Below are 22,728 nucleotides of genomic sequence, written 5' to 3'. Positions count from 1 at the left end.
TGCCTTCTTCAATCATTTGGTGAATGGAGGGTATTCCATTCGATTTGGACCTTAAAAGAAGAATGATTTGAGTAAAAAGCCTACACCAATCACTTTGGACTCAATCTCGGCCAAGTCTGGAAATTTGATCAACAAACCATGCAAATGTGTCCCACTTAGCTTAAGAGATAACCTAGACTTATTTGAAACGATTATTTAACTCATATCCTAATCCTAGTTGGACTAAGATAAAATTCATATCAAATCCCCTACAAATACATCATTTTATGACTTTATAGGAGATATCTAAGAACTTCTAACTTCTTCTCTATTTTGTAATTCACGTCTCTGACTAATCAGAGCGCATTTTTCTTTGTCTTGCAGGTCATGTGTTATCCAAATTGAAAATTATAAATAATTTCGTATATGTCTACTACCACCACCATCATTATATATAACGACAAATCAACATTCAATCAGTTGTAACTTAATTTTGAAATAAAGCATAAATGTTTCCTTTTATTAATATGATATTTCAAGTGTACCAGTCATATATAAAATATAAGAGATGAGTGTATTAAACATCGACATGAACGTACACATCAACATTATATTTAACATCTATCAATATTACAAGTGTATCAACAATATATCTAATACTAATCACTACTTAATCAACCATCACACATTTTAAATTTTTGACCTTTCATTATTTTAGTTTTTTTTTTTGGTATTTCAAAAGTATAGTAATTAAAAGTAGGGGTATAAACGGGTCAGGTTGGGTTAGGAGACATTCTCAACCCAATCCATATTTTTGGGTTGGTTGGGTTGTTAACCCGAATAACCCGAATTAAGTTTCCAACCCAACCCAACCCATAAAATATGGGTTGTTAGGTTGCATTATTATTATTATTCATTTCTAAATTTTAATGTTTGTAAATGAAAATCATCAAGCATAAATCAAATATGTTTTGCATCAAGTTAAGCAAAAAAAAAAAAAAAAAAACTCTCGAAACTGATAAAATTGTTTAACTTTTATTAAATAAATAAATAAGAATAAAATATGATATTGAAAGATTATGTATAAAATAAAATACTTTGTTTTTTTTCCTAAAATGATAAAGATGAATCAAAAGATATTTGTATGAAATATATTATTTTACTTTTTTTCCTAAAATGATAAGTCAAATATGATATTAATAAAATACTTTGTTTTTTTTTCCTAAAATGGTAAACGTGATAAATTGATTTTTTTTAAGATAGATACTTTCATAATAAATTATTTTTTTAAAAAAATAATAATAACAACAATTATTATAAGATTTTATATTATTATTAAAAGTATATTGAAAGAGAAATTCTACTTTTACGTCTGGTCGTGAGGAATTTAGTTGCATTTAGTTTTATGACTTTCTTAATTTTGGTTGGGCCAATTGTCCTTTTTATTAAGTTTGCAAAACTTAAAAACGGTAGAAAGATACTAAATTTTAATAAGTTTTTGTTTTGGTATTTGTTGCAACTATCCCATATTATTTCTACCATTTTAAGCATACAACATTTTATTATAAACTATGGTATATTTTTCATTCAAACACACACACACACACAAATCTTCCAAATCATATAATACTCACCCAGCTCGAGATCGGATATGGTGATGCCGTCAACAAAGTTCACTCTCTTGTTCCTTATGTTCTTCATTATCTCAGGTATATGAATCCATTTGATTGTTTATGGCCAATATTTTTTTTTCTTTTTGCAATAGTTATCTTTGTAACGACCCAACTTTCCGGACTAAGCTGAGGTCACTACTCAATACTAAGACTCGACCACACAACACAAAATTCATAACGGACCGGTTACGATTTCTTAAAACGTTAGAAATAATACAAAAAAACAGTATCGGGCCCTATTTCAAATCACAGTCACAAAAGTTTCAAATAAAATCTCAAGTCATCAACTCAAAATCACAAAATCAAATATTCTAACAAAATACATCAGCGGAAGCAATAAGAAAATCAGACGCGTCCATATGGCCTTCACGCATCCTTTCTGCCCCTCGTCGGTCTGCCCCTAGCTGTGCCCTTACCTGAAAAGTTTAAGAAGAGAAAAGGGTGAGTATAAACATATCCAGTAAGGGACCCACTACTGGGCCCGTTAGGGAACAACAGTTAACTTCCTATTTAGGGGTACCCTACATAACAGTCTAGTGGTTCCGTAGAACGCACATATCAGTCTAGCGCTCCTGAAGGATGCACATATCAGTCTAGCGCTCCCGAAGGATGCACACATCAGTCTAGTGCTCCCGAAGGATGCACAGATCAGTCTAGTGCCCCCGAAGGATGCACATATCAGTCTAGTGCCCCCGAAGGACGCACATATCAGTCTAGTGCTTCCGAAGGATGCACATATCAGTAAGGTACACTACCCCATAGATGAAGCTAACCGTTACCCCTCAGTCCATACTAAATCGTCTACCACAGTCATACCCCATCAACACTCATATTACAATTTCGCCATAGGCTTTGCCGGTCAGATAGTATAGGTTTAAACAACTACACCCTCAGTTGCTATACGCGTCACCAATTCGTACACCATTATGGTAACCCCTAGACCCAATCAAGTAACCAACCAAAACCGGATTCACTGTCCTTCCCCGTCCAAACTCCATGATCAACATCCAGACCAATGATTACTACGTACTGAACCGTAACTTCAAGGTCCATCAACATAAAATCCCAATCTGCAATTAGCGGTCGCAGTACCTTTACATCAGACAAAAGTATAATAACAGTGCTTAACAGTCAACACACATACAGTCATTCAGTACAGTCACTAACGTGTAATCCCCTGTGGATTACTACGTTTCCAGCCTCGATCCGAGGTCCAGTAGTAGGAAAACCCTTACCTGATACTCGGTTATGCCCCTCGATCGAGTCCGCGCTCAACGGATCCACCTAAACGAAAACACGAAGGTTTTAATCGATGACACTAGCAGAAGTCATTTTAAAATGGTCCTAAGCACATCCGTTGACTTACCCGAGGAAAGGAAAGCTATCTCCAATTTAACTTGCCGTGGGACCGTGAACTTGAGCGTTAACCCCTATTACCTTCAAGGAACGAAAGATAGGGCCCAGTCTTACTCTAATATTCAAACTCGACACGGTTATGGCAACACTGGGTAAATTACCAAAATGATACTTACCGAAGACTCACCGTGACCCGGAGTGGAGGAAGGAAGGCTTAGGTGGCTCGGTGAACATGGAGCTCGGCTTGGCTTGGAGGTGATCGGCTCGGCTCGGCTCGGCTCGCGGCTTGGGTTGGCCGGCTCGCGGCTCGGCTCGGCTCGGTTCGGCTCGTTGCTCGGCTCGGTTCGGTCCTCGGCTCGGCTCGGTCCTCGGCTCGGCTCAGCTCGACTCGGTCCTCGGCTCGGCTCGGTTTTCGGCTCGGGTACGGCTCGCGGCTCGGCTGGGATTCACGACTCGGGCTCACACTCGGCTTCATCTTCAGCTTGGATTCACGGCTCGGGTCGGTTTGAATGAGGGTTCTCGGGTCGGGTCGGCTTGATGGGAAAAATCCACGACTGATGGAGGTTCGCCGTAGGTTGCTCGACGAACGACGCAGCGGATGGTGGCTTGACGTCGGCAGACGTGGTCGGATGAAGGACGCACGGCGGCGTCCGGTTACGTGAGGCCGAGAGGGATATCGGAAATGGGGCGTCGCGATGGCTGTTCGATTGCGGAGACGGAGACGACGACGGGCGACAACCCTAGAGATGGAAACGGAGATGAAGTCGGAGACGGGGATGGAGGCGGCGGCGTGAGCGGAAGAGAGATGGTGGTGACGGAGCTGAAACGAAAGGAAGGAAAAGTCGGGCTGCAGCGGCGCGAGGAAGAAAACGAAAATGGATGGGGTAGGAGGCGCACGTTCTTAGGGTTTTTTTTAAAAAAATAATATTATATATATATATATATATTAAATAATAATAATAACAATATTATTAATTAAAATTTATAATAAATAATTAATATTAAATAGTTATAATAATATTAAATAATAATATCACTATTAATATTAAATAAATAAAATAAAAAAAATATTAATATTAAAATTATAATGATAATAATACCTAATAATAATAATATAATTAATATTATATTATTATTTTATCATTTTACAAAATCTCAAATTTCCGAAAAATTCACATAAACTGCTAAAATTTTACGTCGAACTTCGGGGCGTTACAATCTTATTGTTTGAGAATTTAATGATTACATTACTACAGAAACAGTATTTTTGTTGGATGCCAGAAATGTTGTAAACATTCCATGCAAAAGTCGTATCGATTGTTCTGATCCATGGGACTGTGATTGCAAGCTCAACCTATGTTTTTGCCACCCACATGGATTGGAAAAGAAATTTCTTCACAAAGCCTCTCCTGAATATTTGGGAGAAGAAAAGACAACACCGCTCCTAAAAAATTGAATGGAAAATATTAACATATATTCTCCACTCCCAATTTAGATCTACCTACATTGCTCATAAATCGAAAAAAATGTATTTTTACTACAATACACATAAATAATATACTATATTATATTTCTCTATAAGAACAATAACATATGATGCATTAATAATCAATTCATTAATCTCACGTCTAGATACTCTAACATTAATATCTTCTTGTGATCCAAAGATTGTGTATTGCTATTACATAAATTCAAGAATTATAATAACACTATACCTATAAAAATCTGATAACAACATTTTCGAATTAATCATATTCTCGATCACATTGATGAATGAATATTTTAATTCATTATGCTATATTTGAAAATCTCCCTGTAAAAAATAAAAACGAAATCAAGAATAATTTTTGGAACTCACCAATATGATCATTCATTATCTCTCCCAAATGATTTGTTCTTTTTAAGATATTAAAAATTTATCCTAAAATATAAACTTGCAAATGAAACTACTCTGCAATTGTTCATAGATGAAAAAAAACAACAATAACATAACAACTCTACCTAAAACAACACAATTAAGAAAGAGAAAATTTTAGGTAGAACACTCTAAATCTATGAAAAAAAAACCACGGCCCAAACCAACCTTAAGAAAAAAAGGGTTAATTAAACTTTTAGCCAAAGTAGCTTGATCGGTCGAATCTAACCTTCTTCATTTAGTGAATAGAGCATATTCCAACCTATTTTGGCCTTAAAAGAAGAGGATGATTTGAGTAAAAAATCCAAACCTCGAAATTTGATTAAAAAAAAAGGCATGCCAAATCTGTGCCCTAACCCATTTAACATATTTAGGACGATTATAAAATTCATATCCTAATCCTAGTTAGACTAATATAAAACTCATATTAAATCCCCTACAAATACATCATTATGACTTCATACGAGATATCTAAGACATGATATTTTAAGTGTATCAGTTTTTATAAGATATAAGACATGAGTGTGTATTAAACATCAATCAATAAATACTTGAAACATCAATCAGTGAGTAAATATTTGAAGTAAGACATGGATGTACATATCAACATTATGTTTAACATCGATCATGTAACGCCCCAAATTTTCGAGGTAAGCTTTTACCGCCTTATTTAATTTTAGGAAATTTTAAATTTAGGATTTATTTTTGAAATTCTGGAATTTATGGTTGTAAATTTATATAATAATAATATAATAGTAACTATATTATTATTATTATTATTGTTTATTATAACCTTCATATATAAATTAATATTAATATTATCTTTTATTTATTATTATTAATATTATTATTATCATTAATTAATTATATAAAAGTTAATACATATATATATAATAATATTTTGTTTATTATTAATATTAATTAGAATTAGTAAAGTTAATATATATATATACATTTAATAATATTTTATTTATTTATTTATTATTATTATTATTTTTAAAATATTATTATTATTATTAAATTCCTTAACTTAATATATATATATATATATATATATATATATATATATATATATTTAAAAAAAAAAAAAGAGAGAAGAAACCCTACTGCCGCGCGAGCCCCCCCCTCCAATTTTTTTTCTCTTCTTCTTCGTTTCGTCTTCCTCAGCGCCACAACCGACGCTCCCCCTCTCTCTCCTTTCCGTTCAGCGCCGCCGTTCGCCATCTTCTCTCCGTTCAACGCCGCCTCCCGTTGTTCTCTCCTTTTCCTTCCGTCACGCACGTCTCCGTCTCTTCCACGTCGTCGAAGCTGTTCGCCGCAACCTCCCTCTATTTCGGATCTCCTCTCGGACTCACGACGCAAGCCACCGACGTGCGCCCCACCTTCCGCCGACGCCCAGTCGCTCTCCGTCGCATTGAGGCGAAGCTTTTCCGTCGTCGGACGCCGGAGGCCGATGTTCGTGGTCGCCCCGGTTCCAAGCTGACCCGACCCGAGCCACAAACAAATCGAGCCGTCGCCGTCGGAAGAGAAGGGATTGAACCCGAGCCGTACCCGACCCGAGACCCAATTCCAGCCGCGAGCCGCCAGCAATCCCAGTCCGAGCCGAGTGAGCCGCGTGAGCCGAGCCGAGTGAGCCGAGCTGAATGAGCAGGGCGAGCTGAGCCGCGAGCCGAGCCGAGCCGAGAACCAAACCGAGCCGAGAACCAAGCCAAGCCGAGCTGAGCCGAGCCGAGCCGAGCCGAGAACCAAGCCGAGTTAAGCCGAGCCGAGCCGAGCCGAGCTGAGCCGAGGCCAAGCCGAGCCGAGCCGAGTTGAGCCGAGCTGTGAGCCGAGGCCAAGCCGAGCCGAGACGAGAGTGAGCCGAGCCGTGAGCCGAGGCCAAGCCGAGCCGAGCCGAGCCACCTAAGCCTTCCTTCCTTCACTTCGGGTCACGGTGAGTCTTCGGTAAGGATTTGTTTTGATGAATTCCCTAATGTTGCCATATCCGATTCGAGTTGATTATTGGAATAAGCTTTGACCCTATCTTTCACCCTTAAAGGTAGTAAAGAATTGACGTTTAAGCTCTCGGGTTCTGCGGCAGGCTTGGTTGGAGATAGCTTCCTTCTTTCCTCGGGTTGAGCTGTTGAGCGTGGATTCGATCGAGGGGCATAACCGAGTATCAGGTAAGGGTTTTCCTACTACTGGACCTCGGGTCGAGGCCGGAAACGTAGTAATCCACAGGGGATGACACGTTAGTGACTATACTGAATAAGTGTATCTGTGTTGACTGTTAAGCACTGTTATTATGTTTCTGTCTGATGTAACTGAACTGCAACCGCTAATTGTAGATTGAAATTTTAGATTGATGGACGTTGATCATGGGATTAAACGGGGAAGGACAGTGAGTTCAGTTGGTTATTTAGCCGTTTGAGTCTTGGGGCTCTTCCATAATGGTATACGAATAGTTGACGCGTATAGCAACTGAGGGTGTAATGGTTTAAGCTTATACTACCTGGCCAGTAAAGCCTTTAGGGAAATTGTAAAATGATTGATGATTGTGGTATGACTGTGGTAGACGATTTAGTATAGACCGAGGGGTAACGGTTAGCTTCATCTATGGGGTAGTGTGCCTTACGGATATGTGCATCTTTCGGGAGCACTAGACTGATGTGTGCATCCTTCGGGAGCACTAGACTGATGTGTGCATCCTTCGGGAGCACTAGACTGATGTGTGCATCCTTCGGGAGCACTAGACTGATATGTGCATCCTTCGGGAGCACTAGACTGATGCGTGCATCCTTCGGGAGCACTAGACTGATATGTGCATCCTTCGGGAGCACTAGACTGATATGTGCGTTCTACGGGACCACTAGACTGTTATGTAGGGTACCCCGAATAGGAAGTTAACTGTTGACCCCTAACGGGCCCAGTAGTGGGTCCCTTACTTGGTATGTTTATACTCACCCTTTTCTCTTCGTTAACTTTTCAGGTAAGGGCACAGCGAGGGGCAGACCGGCGAGAGGCAAGAAGGACGCGTGAAGGCCATATGGACGCGTCTGGTTTTCTTATCGCTTCCGCTATGTATTTTGTCAGAATATTTGACTTGTGCTTTTGAACTGATGACTTGAGTTTTTATTTGAGACTTTTTATGATTGATTTAAAATAGGGCCCGAAACCGTCTTTTTGTAAGATTTCTAATGCTTTTAATGAATCGTAACTGGTCCGTTTTAAATTTTATGTTGGATGGTCGAGTTTTGGTATTTGGTAGTGACCTCAGCTTAGTCCGGAAAGTTGGGTCGTTACAGTTGGTATCAGAGCCTAAGTTTTAGGTTCTGTAGACTGGCTTATAATGTGAGTCTGTGTTTTGTGTCCTTATGGCTGAAACGATCCTTGCCGCTCGTCAGGTACGCTCCCATGAAAGTATATGTATAACTCTACATGCATTACCTTACCTAAGTTAAACTGCAAATTCAATTACCATTATGACTAAAGGGATCGTTGGTGGTTGTTAGGGAAATGCCGCCAAGGAGAGGTGCACGTAGGGGTGGCCGAGGAGGCCGAGGAAGGGGAGCAGGACGCGTTCAACCTGAGGTGCAGCCTGTAGCCCAAGCCCCTGACCCGGCTGCGCCAGTTACTCATGCGGACCTAGCCGCCATGGAGCAGAGGTTTAGAGATTTGATTATGCAGATGCGGGAGCAGCAGAAGCCTGCCTCGCCAACTCCGGCGCCAGCTCCAGCACCAGCTCCTGTTCCAGCTCCGGCTCCAGTACCAGTTGCGCCCCAGTTTGTGCCGGATCAGTTGTCAGCAGAGGCTAAGCATCTGAGGGATTTCAGGAAGTATAATCCCACGACGTTCGATGGGTCTTTGGAGGACCCCACCATGGCTCAGATGTGGTTATCGTCCTTGGAGACCATATTCCGTTACATGAAATGCCCTGAGGATCAGAAAGTTCAGTGTGCTGTTTTTATGTTGACTGACAGAGGTACTGCATGGTGGGAGACTACAGAGAGAATGCTAGGTGGTGATGTGAGTCAGATCACGTGGCAGCAGTTTAAGGAGAGTTTCTATGCGAAATTCTTCTCTGCTAGTTTGAGAGACGCCAAGCGGCAGGAGTTCCTGAACTTAGAGCAGGGTGACATGACAGTGGAGCAGTATGATGCGGAGTTTGACATGTTATCCCGCTTCGCTCCCGAGATGATAGCGACCGAGGCGGCCAGAGCTGATAAGTTTGTTAGAGGCCTCCGACTGGACATTCAGGGTTTGGTCCGAGCTTTCCGACCCGCTACTCATGCCGATGCACTGCGCCTGGCAGTGGATCTCAGTTTACAGGAGAGGGCTAACTCGTCTAAGACCGCTGGTAGAGGTTCGACATCGGGACAGAAGAGGAAGGCTGAGCAGCAGCCTGTTCCAGTGCCACAGCGGAATTTCAGATCAGGTGGTGAGTTTCGCCGCTTCCAGCAGAAACCTTTCGAGGCGGGGGAGGCTGCCAGAGGGAAGCCGTTGTGTACCACTTGTGGGAAGCACCATCTGGGCCGTTGCTTATTCGGGACCAGGACTTGCTTTAAGTGCAGGCAAGAGGGTCATACAGCTGATAGATGCCCGTTGAGACTCACGGGGAACGCGCAGAATCAGGGAGCAGGTGCTCCACATCAGGGTAGAGTCTTTGCTACCAACAAGACTGAGGCTGAGAAGGCAGGCACGGTAGTGACAAGTACGCTTCCAGTATTGGGGCATTACGCCTTAGTTTTGTTTGACTCGGGATCGTCACATTCTTTTATCTCGTCCACATTTGTGTTGCATGCCCGCTTAGAGGTAGAGCCCTTACACCATGTTCTATCGGTATCTACTCCTTCCGGGGAGTGTATGTTATCGAAGGAAAAGGTGAAAACATGCCAGATTGAGATAGCAGGCCATGTGATTGAGGTAACGCTGTTAGTTCTGGATATGCTCGACTTTGATGTAATCCTGGGTATGGATTGGTTAGCTGCTAACCACGCCAGCATAGATTGTTCCCGTAAGGAGGTAACGTTTAACCCTCCCTCGAGGGCCAGTTTTAAATTTAAGGGAGAAGGGTCAAGGTCGTTGCCTCAGGTAATCTCAGCCATCAGGGCCAGTAAACTGCTCAGTCAGGGTACTTGGGGTATCTTAGCGAGCGTGGTGGATACTAGGGAGGCCGATGTATCCCTGTCATCAGAACCAGTAGTGAGGGACTATCCGGATGTCTTTCCTGAGGAACTTCCAGGGTTACCTCCGCACAGGGAGGTTGAGTTTGCCATAGAGTTGGAGCCGGGCACGGTTCCTATATCCAGGGCCCCTTACAGAATGGCCCCCGCAGAACTGAAAGAACTGAAGGTACAGTTACAGGAATTGCTTGATAAGGGATTCATTTGACTGAGCGTGTCACCTTGGGGTGCGCCAGTTTTATTTGTTAAGAAGAAGGATGGATCGATGCGTCTATGCATTGACTATAGGGAGTTGAACAAGGTGACTGTAATGAACAGATATCCCTTGCCCAGGATTGACGATCTATTCGACCAGTTACAGGGAGCCACAGTGTTCTCTAAGATTGATCTTCGGTCGGGATACCATCAGCTGAGGATTAAGGATGAGGATGTACCGAAGACAGCATTTCGTTCCAGGTATGGACACTACGAGTTTATTGTGATGTCTTTTGGTTTGACGAATGCTCCGGCAGTGTTTATGGACTTGATGAACAGAGTGTTTAGGGAGTTCCTAGATACTTTTGTGATCGTGTTTATCGACGATATCTTGATATACTCCAAGACGGAGGCCGAACATGAGGAGCATTTACGTATGGTTTTGCAAACACTTCGGGATAATAAGTTGTATGCAAAGTTCTCGAAATGCGAGTTTTGGCTGAAACAGGTGTCCTTTCTGGGTCACGTGGTTTCTAAGGCTGGGGTCTCTGTGGATCCAGCTAAGATAGAGGCAGTCACCGGTTGGACCCGACCTTCCACTGTCAGTGAGGTTCGTAGCTTTCTGGGTTTAGCAGGTTATTATCGACGGTTTGTGGAGAACTTTTCTCGTATAGCTACTCCTCTCACTCAGTTGACCAGAAAGGGAGCTCCTTTTGTTTGGAGCAAGGCATGTGAGGACAGTTTCCAGAACCTTAAACAGAAGCTAGTTACCGCACCGGTTCTTATTGTACCTGATGGTTCTGGCAGTTTTGTGGTTTATAGTGATGCTTCCAAGAAGGGTTTGGGTTGCGTTTTGATGCAGCAGGGTAAGGTGGTCGCTTATGCGTCCCGTCAGTTGAAGAGTCATGAGCAGAACTACCCTACACATGATCTAGAGTTGGCAGCAGTGGTTTTTGCTTTGAAAATATGGAGGCATTACTTATATGGTGAAAAGATACAGATATTCACGGATCATAAGAGCTTGAAATACTTCTTTACTCAGAAAGAATTGAATATGAGACAGCGAAGGTGGCTTGAGTTAGTGAAGGATTACGATTGTGAGATACTGTATCATCCAGGCAAGGCGACAGGCCCGACAGGCCCCATTGCATCGGGATCTTGAGCGGGCTGAGGGTGTAATGGTTTAAGCTTATACTACCTGGCCAGTAAAGCCTTTAGGGAAATTGTAAAATGATTGATGATTGTGGTATGACTGTGGTAGACGATTTAGTATAGACCGAGAGGTAACGGTTAGCTTCATCTATGGGGTAGTGTGCCTTACGGATATGTGCATCCTTCGGGAGCACTAGACTGATGTGTGCATCCTTCGGGAGCACTAGACTGATGTGTGCATCCTTCGGGAGCACTAGACTGATGTGTGCATCCTTCGGGAGCACTAGACTGATATGTGCATCCTTCGGGAGCACTAGACTGATGCGTGCATCCTTCGGGAGCACTAGACTGATATGTGCATCCTTCGGGAGCACTAGACTGATGGGTGCGTTCTACGGGACCACTAGACTGTTATGTAGGGTACCCCCGAATAGGAAGTTAACTGTTGACCCCTAACGGGCCCAGTAGTGGGTCCCTTACTTGGTATGTTTATACTCACCCTTTTCTCTTCGTTAACTTTTCAGGTAAGGGCACAGCGAGGGGCAGACCGGCGAGAGGCAGGAAGGACGCGTGAATGCCATATGGACGCGTCTGGTTTTCTTATCGCTTCCGCTATGTATTTTGTCAGAATATTTGACTTGTGCTTTTGAACTGATGACTTGAGTTTTTATTTGAGACTTTTTATGATTGATTTAAAATAGGGCCCGAAACCGTCTTTTTGTAAGATTTCTAATGCTTTTAATGAATCGTAACTGGTCCGTTTTAAATTTTATGTTGGATGGTCGAGTTTTGGTATTTGGTAGTGACCTCAGCTTAGTCCGGAAAGTTGGGTCGTTACAGATCAACACTTCAAGTATATCAACAACATATCTAATACCAATCAACGCTTAATGAGCAACCACACATTTTAAATTTTGGACCTTTCATTATTTTAGATTTTTTTTGGTATTACAAAAGTATAGTAATTAAAAGTGTATTGAAAGAGAAATTCTATTTTACGTCTGCTCACAGGAAATTTTGTTGCATTTAGTTTTATGACTTTCTTAATTTTGGGTTTTGAGCCAACTCCCCTTGGTTTTGCTAAGTTTGCAAAACCTAAAAATGGTAGACATATACTAAATTTTAATCATTTTAGCTTTCTTATTGTTGCAACTATCTCATATAATTTCTTCCACTCTAAGCTACAACATTTTACTATAAATTATGATATATTATTCATTCAAAAGCACACAAACAAATTCAAATCTTCCAAATCATAATAATACTAACCCATAGTCATTTGATATGGTGAAGTCCTCGACAAAGTTCGCTATGTTGTTCTTAATGTTTTTCATTATCTCAGGTATATATATAAATCAATTTCAATCGTTTATGAATAATATTTTTTCCTTTTCGTAATTGTTATCTTATCGTATGACGATTAACAATTAAAATATTTCAGAAATGTTCGTGGCAGATGCTAGAAATGTTGTAAACATTCCATGCAATAGTCGTATTGATTGTTCTGATCCATGGGATTGTGACTGCAAGCTCAACCTATGTTTTTGCCACCCACATGGATTGGAAAAGAAATTTTTTCATAAAGCCTCTCCTGAATATTTGGGAGAAGAAAAGACAACACCGCTCCTTAAAAGCTGAATGGAAAATATTAACATACTCTACTCCCAAATTAGATCTACTTACACATCTCTAAATCGAAAGAAATGTATTTTTACTACAATACATATCAATAATATATGAGTATATTTCTCTACAAGAACAATAATATATGACGCATCGATAATCAATTCATCAATCTTATATCTATATACTCTAACGTTAATGTCTTCTATTGATTCAAAGGTTGTGCATTGTTATTTGATGAATTCAAGAAATATAGTTGCACTATATCTATATAAAGATTGATAACAATATCTTGGAATTAATCAAAGTTTGGATCTCATGTATGAACATATGTTTTTGGTTCATTATGCTATATTTGAAAATGACCCTATAAAAAGTAGAAAAAAAATCAAGATTTTTGGGAACTTTCAATTATGATCCTTCATTATCCCTCCCAAATGATTTGTTTTTTTTAAAGATATTCAAAATTATTGTACAATATAAACTACACTATAATTGTCTATTTCCTTTGATTTTCCTACAATGACTTTTTGGTTTTTCTTTATGTACAAATAGTTGAATTTAAATATGTTATATCAATAAGAAATAAGAAACCATATGTAACCTAACAACTCAACTTAAAGCATCCATTTGGAAAACAAAAGGAAAGATAATTTTAGAAAAACTTCTCACTATTAATGGAGGAATAACTGAGAAATTAAATGAAAACACAAAAATAAAGTAGGTAGAACACTCTAGAACTATAGAAAACCAACGAGTCACCGAAAAGAAAACTATCATGTAAGAAATTATTACAACCACGTAGAATAAATCTCTTCTTGATTTTAATTACAAGATCACTCTCTTAATATTTTTTTTGTACTATTCACAACCTTTAACTCTGCTCTTAAACTAGATAATACAAAAGAGAATATAGTTAGAGTTTACTAGACTTTGACTTAAAAGTGTTTACAACTGATACACTTTGAAACCAAAAGCTAGGGGAGATATCCTTTTCATAATGTTTGAAATTTTTTAAATAAAAATAGGGAAAGCAATGTCTTAAATGTTCCTACCTAAGTGATAAATGTGATTCCTAAATACAATTGTTTACTAATCCCCAAATACTCTATAATTAAATATTACTTTGCACCCACAATAGAATATTCTACTTTCCTCCAAAATAGAAAAAAAAACCATCAAATCTTCGTCCGTTCGAGCCTTCATCACTTCTCCTTGGCTTCGTCACTTCGTCCGTTCGCATCTTTAAATCTTTATTCGTTAGCTTCGTTCGTTCGCCTTCGTCACTTTACTTCGAGTTCGCTTCCGTTCGTTTCTTTTCGCTTCCCATCACTTCGAGTCTGAAGAACCAACGTTCGTCCGTTCGCTTCCCTTTGTATTTTGCATTCGTTCGTCCGCTTCCATTCGAAACATCTTCAAAGGGGATTTCTACCATTTTCTGCCGTTCGTTCAAAGGCAATTCAATATTTTCTGTCATTCGTACACAAACCACGACAATCGTATCTTCAACATTTTCTGCCGTTCAACTTTTCCTTCAAAGGGGATTCAAAGTCCTCAAATTTTTGTGAGTTCTTCAAATTTCCTTCAAAGAAAATACAGTGAGTTCCTTTTGTCCCATACCTTCAAATCTTCGGTGATTGAAAATAATTGACAAAATTATTCAAAATGTGTGAAAATAATTAACTAAAAAGCATTGTGCTAAAATATTATTAAATTGGCAAGATTTAATTTCAGCAAATTTGTAGGACAATTGCACAATCAATTTGAATCATCCCTACCATTGTATTTTAAATTATTGTTTCATAAATAATGGAAAATAATGTTTAAAATTTGAATGGAGTGGGATATATATTAGAAATATATCAAATATTATCTTTGGCATAATCTTAGGGATTCAAACTAACAATCTAAAATTTGGATTTAAAAATAATGTTAGAAATTTGAATTTAAATCAACATGTAAAATTAGGGTGGGATATATATCAAATATTATCTTTCAAACTAATAATCTAAAATTAAGGTGTAAAATTTAGATTTAAAAATAAATTTTAAAACTTTGTGTAACGACCCAACTCCTTATACTGAATCGAAGTCATTACTCAATATAGAACAAGTGGTTTAAGTCATAAAATTTTATTAAGAGCATACGGTTCAAGAAATTCATTTATAAAAGCATAAACAAGGTAGTCGTGCAAAAATGTAAAAACGTTCTGAAATCCTACTCGGGCCCTATCTACATAAAAGATAGTGAAAAATAAAAAAATACTCAAACTCAAATGCTAAAATCTGAAATAAGAAATAAGCGGAAGCGGTAGTCCCTATGGCCCTCCTCGGTCTCACTTCGGGTCGCTCGCCAGTTTGCCCTTGCCCTTGCCTCGTCCTCTACCTGAAAACATAAAATGGAGAGAATGAGTATAAAAATACTCAGTAAGGGACCCACTACTAGTCCCACTAGGTGCCTGTTAACTTCCTGTTAGAGTCCTGATAACTGGTACCCAATCTCTGGCACGTTCCCGAACACGTGCAATCATGCGCTCCCGTAGGAACGTAACTCTGGTCTTCGGTGCCCGGGGACACCTAGGACAGTCGGGATGCGAGGACCCCGTCGAGTCACTCGAGTCATGTCTATATCATGCTAGACTGGCGTCCCGTCGGACCACACAGTCCTCAATAGGTGGTGATCCCGAAGGACACCCATGCAGGTACGACTCTAACAGAATCAAGCTAACAGGTACCCTAATTGCAGTATACATACACATGGCATCAGCATATAACATGTCACATAATCATTTCTACATTCTCCGTCCCGACATTCGTCGTAAGCATAATGGATCTTGCCACACATAACAGGCTATAGCACAACTATATCGTCATTTGCATCATACTAGCGTTTATTTCAGGCATCATACTGTCAAATCCTCAATATGCAACATAGGGCATACACAGTCTCATACTTCAAACATGAAACTAGTAGTAGAATCTCTTACCTGGAGATTCACTCGACGAGTCCTAACCGCAAGACACGTGTGCTTTCCAAGCAACGGGATCCTAAATATTTAATAACGCCAAAGTTCGTAAATAAGTCACCAACGGCTAACGGTTAAAACTCGGTTGAAATAACTTACCCCAGAAAAGGTTGCAGTGGTTGAGCCCCTACTGAAGAAAATCTCCCGCTGCAGCAGTTACTCGGTCCAAGACGTTCCTTAGGAAAAATAATTTAATTTAGTCCAAATTAAATTATTTAGCGCCCAAAACATTGGGTCGTATTGGGGAAATGCCCAAAATAAATACTTAATTTACCAAAAATAGGTGGGAGGAGCCAAAATAAGCTTGGCGGCTCGGCTGGAAAATAGGGCAGGAACCGGCTCGGCTTGGAGGCTGGAGATCGGCTCGGCTCGCGGTGCAGACAGGCGCGGCTCAGCTTGGACAGGAACTACGCGTGCGGCTCGGCTTGCAACAGGAGGGAGACGCGGCTCGGCTACGCAGAAGCGCGCGGCGCGGCTCACACGCGGGTGCACGCGGGCGCGGGTCGGTTTCCGGAATACGGCGCGCGTTGGCTCGGGTCGCGGAGCGGGTCTTCGGTCGGGTCTGATCTTCGCGCAGAGTGACGCTGACTTCCGGACTCGGGTTGCGCGACGGGTTGCGGTGGTCCGGCTTAAATGCGGCTTCGCTCGGCGGCTGCGGACGGGGGCTGCTCGGCGTCGAAACGAAGCGACGCGATTCGGCTTCGGCTGGCCGCCACGATTCGGCTTGCAGACGCGATGGGCTTCGGCTTCGGCTTGCGACTCCCGACTGAAGGCGGCTTCGATCCTTGGCGTGCGGCGGCTTCGATCCTTGGCGCGCGGCGGCTCGACGTGGACCGATCTTCGACGCTGCTGGGAGACCGGCGTGGTGACCTACGGCGGTTGACTAGCGGCGGCGGCGGCGGCGGCGGCGGGGGAGATTGGGATTTAGGGTTTTCTTCTTTTTTTTTTTTTTTCACTTCTTGGGGAAGAGGTGAACTACACGCTTTCCAAAGCCCCCTTTTATAAAAGAATTAATACTAAATAAAAAACATAAATATTATTTCTTTTATCCCCCCTTTTTTTTTTCTTCCTACTTTAGTCCAAATAACAACCAACTTAACAAATTAAATCACCCACAAAAATCTCTAAATCTTCATTAATCACAAGTAAAAATTTCCTCAATTCGAAAGAAATTTCAAGAATTTTACTCTTAAGACGATAAAAAGGGAAGACAAATTTGGCGGGGCGTTACAATCTCCCCTCCTTAGAAAACTTTCGTCCTCGAAAGTTCTAATCCTCGAACAGCTCGGGGTACTGGGCTCTCATGTCCTCTTCTTTCTCCCACGTGGCCTCTTCCACTCCATGGTTCTGCCAAAGGATCTTGACCAGTGGGATTTCTCGACTGCGAAGCTTCTTGACCTCTCTTGCCAAGACCTCGACAGGCTGCTCCTCGTAGCTCAAGTTCTCGCTAAACTGTAGTGGCTCGAAGTCCACCACGTGTGTTGGGTCTGCGACATATTTCCTCAGCATGGAGATATGAAATACGTCGTGCACTGCAGCAAGGGATGGGGGTAGCGCCAAGCGATAAGCCACGGGGCCAATCCGCTCCAGTATCTCGAACGGCCCTACGAAGCGTGGACTCAGCTTCCCCTTCTTCGCGAACCTCAGAACACCCTTCATGGGTGCAACCTTCAGAAAGACCATATCTCCTACTTCGAACTCGAGATCCTTACGTCGTACATCAGCATAACTCTTCTGTCTGCTCTGTGCTGTCAGCATACGAGCTCGGATCTTCTGTATGGCTGCGTTGGTCGTCTGCACTAATTCGGGGCCTAGCATCCTCTGCTCTCCAACCTCGCCCCAGCAGACAGGGGATCTACAGCACTTGCCATACAGAGCCTCGAACGGTGCCATACCGATAGTAGCCTGGTAGCTGTTGTTATAGGCAAACTCCATCAGATGCAGATGGGAGTCCCAACTTCCTGAAAACTCTAATACGCAGGCTCGCAGCATGTCTTCTAAAATCTGGTTCAATCTCTCTGTCTGACCATCAGTCTGAGGGTGGAATGCCGTGCTGAAGTCCAACCTCGTACCTAATGCAAGTTGAAGTCCTTTCCAGAACTTCGATGTGAAACGGGCGTCTCTGTCTGAAATGATGGATACGGGTACTCCATGTAGTCTCACAATCTCTGTCATATATAGCTGCCCCCACTTACTGGCAGTGTAAGTGGATTTCCCTGGCACGAAATGGGCCGACTTCGTGAGTCTGTCGACCACGACCCAGATCACCGTGTAGCCCCTTAGGGTCTTGGGCAGTCCCGTAATAAAATCCATCGACACACTCTCCCACTTCCACCCTGGCACACTCAAGGGTTGCAACAACCCTGCTGGATGCTGCCTAGGTGCCTTCACCTGCTGGCACACCAAGCATCTACTGACAAATTCTGCCACATCCCTCTTCATGCCCCTCCACCAATAGACACTCCTTAAGTCCTGGTACATCTTCGTACTCCCAGGGTGCATGGTAAACGGGGAACTGTGAGCCTCAGTCAAAAGCTCCGTCTTAACTGCGCTGTCTTCCGGCACACAGAGGCGTCCTTCAAACATAAGGCCATCGTCAGAGGATATGGAGAAGCCTTCACCTTGCTCTGTCTCTACCACGCGACGCTTCTCTGCCAGATAAGGATCATTCAGCTGAGCAGCAATGATCTTTTGCCTCAAGGTTGGCTGGACTGTCAACTGAGCCAACTGTGCGGTAACCTCACCTACTGAGACTGCAATCTCTGCCCTCTCAAAGTCCCTGAGTAAGGGGGTCTGCTTGGTGATTAGCGCTGCTGAATGTGCAACTTTCCTACTTAGCGCATCAGCCACTACATTCGCTTTACCTGGGTGGTATAGGATCTCGCAGTCGTAGTCTTTCACCAACTCAAGCCACCTCCTCTGCCTCATGTTCAACTCCTTCTGGGTGAAGAAGTACTTCAGGCTCTTATGATCGGTGTAAATCTGAATCTTCTCACCGTACAGATAGTGCCTCCATATCTTCAGTGCAAAGACCACAGCTGCCAATTCCAAGTCATGGGTAGGGTAGTTCTGCTCATGGATCTTCAACTGGCGGGAGGCATAAGCAACTACCTTACCCTGCTGCATCAGGACACAACCTAGTCCCTTCTTGGAGGCGTCACTATAGATTACAAAGTTTCCCGAACCATCGGGCACTGTCAGGACCGGTGCAGTCACTAGCTTCTGTTTGAGCTCCTGAAAGCTCTTCTCGCAAGCTGGGCTCCAGACAAAAGGGGTTCCCTTCCTGGTCAACTGGGTCAACGGGCTGGCTATACGTGAGAAGTCTTCCACGAACCTCCTGTAGTAACCCGCCAAGCCCAGAAAACTTCGAATTTCACTAACCGTGGACGGTCGAGTCCAGTTGGTCACCGCTTCAATCTTTGCGGGATCTACTGAAACTCCCTCACTGGAAACCACATGGCCAAGAAATGTCACCTTCCTTAACCAGAATTCACACTTGGAGAACTTGGCATACAACTTGTTGGCTCGAAGGGTCTCCAAAACTTGGTGTAAGTGCTCCTCGTGCTCAGCCTCAGTTTTTGAGTAAATGAGGATGTCGTCAATGAAGACTATGACGAACGAGTCTAGAAACTCCTTAAACACCCTGTTCATCAGATCCATGAATACTGCAGGAGCGTTAGTCAAGCCGAAAGACATCACAACGAATTCGTAATGTCCGTACCTCGATCGAAAGGCCGTCTTGGGGATGTCACCGTCCCTAATCCTCAACTGGTGATAGCCTGATCGCAGGTCGATCTTGGAGAAGACGGTGGCTCCCTGCAACTGATCGAACAGGTCATCAATCCTGGGCAAGGGGTAGCGGTTTTTGACTGTCACCTTGTTCAGCTCTCGGTAGTCAATACAAAGGCGCATTGACCCATCCTTCTTCTTCACGAACAATACTGGGGCTCCCCAAGGCGACACACTGGGCCGGATGAAGCCTTTGTCCAGCAACTCCTGTAATTGGACCTTCAACTCCTTTAGTTCGGCTGGAGCCATTCTGTAAGGGGCCCTCGAGATAGGAGCAGTGCCCGGCTCTAACTCGATGGCGAAGTCTACCTCTCTGGGGGGCGGAAGTCCTGGGAGTTCGTCTGGGAAAACGTCGGGGTACTCTCTTACCACGGGTTCGGAGGATAGGGAAACTTCTGGCTCTCTCACATCCACTACGCTTGCCAAAATACCCCAAGTACCCTGGCTGAGTAGTTTACTGGCCTTCATGGCTGAGATGACCTTGGGTATACATACCATACCTGCCCCCCTGAATTTGAAACTAGCCTCGGAGGGAGGGTTGAAAACAACTTCCTTGCCATAACAGTCTATATTGGCATGGTTGGCTGACAGCCAATCCATGCCTAGTATCACATCAAAATCCTGCATGTCTAACACTAGCAAGGTCACGTCTAACATACGATTCGCTATCTCTACCCGACATGCCTTTATTTGTTCTTTGGACAACAGGACCTCCCCAGATGGAGTAGAAACCGACAAAACACTACCCAAAGGCTCTACCTCTAAACCCACATGCTGAACGAAAACGGAGGATATAAACGAGTGGGATGACCCAGAGTCAAATAGCACAAAAGCATAGTGCCCCAAAATTGGGAGCGTACCTGTCACCACAGTGCCAGCTCGCTCGGCCTCCTGCCGGGTAGTGGCGAAAACTCTCCCCTGCTGGGCCGCAGAAGGCTGGGGCGGTGTCGTCTCAAAGGGTTTCCGAGGACACATATCAGCAGTGTGCCCCGGCTGTCTGCACCTAAAGCAGACTCCACTTCCAGCCAAGCAACGACCTCCGTGGACTCTCCCGCAGGTAGTACAAGCGGGTAGCTCTCTCAGAGTCCTCCCGGCTGCTGCAAGCTCCCGTCGGTGTCTCTGGAAGACACCTCCTGACCTCAGTGTTCGCTGCGGTGCTACGTCAGGCTGCGTCTCAACCTTTCTCTTCTGTCCCAAGGCTGACCCTCTGCCGGCAGCCTTAGACGCATCGGCTCTCTCAGGCAGGCTCAAATCCAGTGCTATACGTAGTGCATCAGCATGCGTGGCTGGGCGGAGGGCTCTGACAATGCCCTGAAGGTCTAGCCTGAGTCCTCTAACAAATTTCTCCGTCCTGGCAGCCTCATCTCTTACCATATCGGGAGCAAAGCGGGACAGCATATCGAACTCGGCGTCGTACTGCTCCACCGTCATGTCGCCTTGCTCCAAGTTTAGGAACTCTTGCAGCTTGGCGTGCTTCACATTGGCGGAGAAAAACTTAGCATAGAAGTTCTCCTTGAACTGCTCCCATGTTATTTTGCTTACATCGCCCCCTAGCATTCTCTCCGCGGTCTCCCACCAGGCGGTGCCCCTGTCCTCCAAGAAGAAGACTGCACACTGCACCTTCTGTTCTTCTGGGCACTTCATGTACCGGAAAATAGTCTCTATGGACGTCAACCACATTTGGGCCTTTGTGGGGTTGTCCATGGATCCGTCAAAGGTCTTGGGATTATACTTCCTGAAATCCCGTAAGTGTTTCGCCTCGGCCGACAGTTGAACTGGTACTGGTTGAGCTTCCTCAGGGGCTGGAGGAGCGACGGCCTGAGCCTGAACAGGGGCGGCCTGGGCCTGAGCAGGGGCGGCCTCGGCCTGAACAGGGGCGGCCTCGTCCTGAACAGGGGCGGCCTGGTTCTGCTGGGCGGCAAGGAAAGGCGCCAAAGCAGCTTGCAGCATGTCCTGATAACGCTGCTCCATTGCGGCGAGATCCGCCTGGGTGACCGGTGCGTTTGGGTCGACTGCCGGTGCAACAGGTGGCGCCTCCGGCTGGCCACGACCGGCTCCTCTGCCTCCCCTACCACCTCCTCGGCGTGTACCTCTACGTGGCGGCATTCTCCCTAAAATTCACCAACAAACTTCTCACCACAAGAACTTAACACCCTATATCTAGGTCTTAGACTATTCAGGCAAAATTGTAATCTTAACATTAGCAAGGCTTTAGACATACCTGGCGAGTGCCGAAGGACCGTATAGCCATAGGGTGAAGTAAAACCAAAAACAAAAATGACTTACATCGTAGGTCAGTCTACAGAACCTAAAACACTGTGCTCTGATACCAACTGTAACGACCCAACTCCTTATACTGAATCGAAGTCATTACTCAATATAGAACAAGTGGTTTAAGTCATAAAATTTTATTAAGAGCATACGGTTCAAGAAATTCATTTATAAAAGCATAAACAAGGTAGTCGTGCAAAAATGTAAAAACGTTCTGAAATCCTACTCGGGCCCTATCTACATAAAAGATAGTGAAAAATAAAAAAATACTCAAACTCAAATGCTAAAATCTGAAATAAGAAATAAGCGGAAGCGGTAGTCCCTATGGCCCTCCTCGGTCTCACTTCGGGTCGCTCGCCAGTTTGCCCTTGCCCTTGCCTCGTCCTCTACCTGAAAACATAAAATGGAGAGAATGAGTATAAAAATACTCAGTAAGGGACCCACTACTAGTCCCACTAGGTGCCTGTTAACTTCCTGTTAGAGTCCTGATAACTGGTACCCAATCTCTGGCACGTTCCCGAACACGTGCAATCATGCGCTCCCGTAGGAACGTAACTCTGGTCTTCGGTGCCCGGGGACACCTAGGAC

General features: G+C 43.3%; 1 protein-coding gene across 1 annotated transcript; it reads right to left on the bottom strand.

The window, feature by feature from the left end:
* Nucleotides 1-15,204: 15,204 nt before the first annotated feature.
* Nucleotides 15,205-21,753, bottom strand: LOC127144003 (uncharacterized). Its single transcript, XM_051079384.1, has 2 exons — nucleotides 20,730-21,753; nucleotides 15,205-15,440 (listed from the first exon to the last, which is right to left on the bottom strand). Exons 1-2 carry the CDS (start codon nucleotides 21,571-21,573, stop codon nucleotides 15,391-15,393), a joined length of 894 nt encoding a protein of 297 aa, XP_050935341.1. The 5' UTR covers nucleotides 21,574-21,753; the 3' UTR covers nucleotides 15,205-15,390.
* Nucleotides 21,754-22,728: the final 975 nt, after the last annotated feature.

Source organism: Cucumis melo, chromosome 11, assembly GCF_025177605.1.
Source record: "Cucumis melo cultivar AY chromosome 11, USDA_Cmelo_AY_1.0, whole genome shotgun sequence".
NCBI lineage: Eukaryota > Viridiplantae > Streptophyta > Magnoliopsida > Cucurbitales > Cucurbitaceae > Cucumis > Cucumis melo.
This window is presented reverse-complemented; position numbering and strand designations above follow the sequence as displayed.

Bases quoted from the DNA above. Each gene is read 5' to 3' on its own strand.
- LOC127144003 (XM_051079384.1), bottom strand. From the start codon at position 21,573: ATGGACAACCCCACAAAGGCCCAAATGTGGTTGACGTCCATAGAGACT. The intron at 15,441-20,729 runs GTACGCTCCCAA...TTATGTTTTCAG, and splicing joins AGCTGGCACTGTGGTGACAG to GTAGAGGACGAGGCAAGGGC.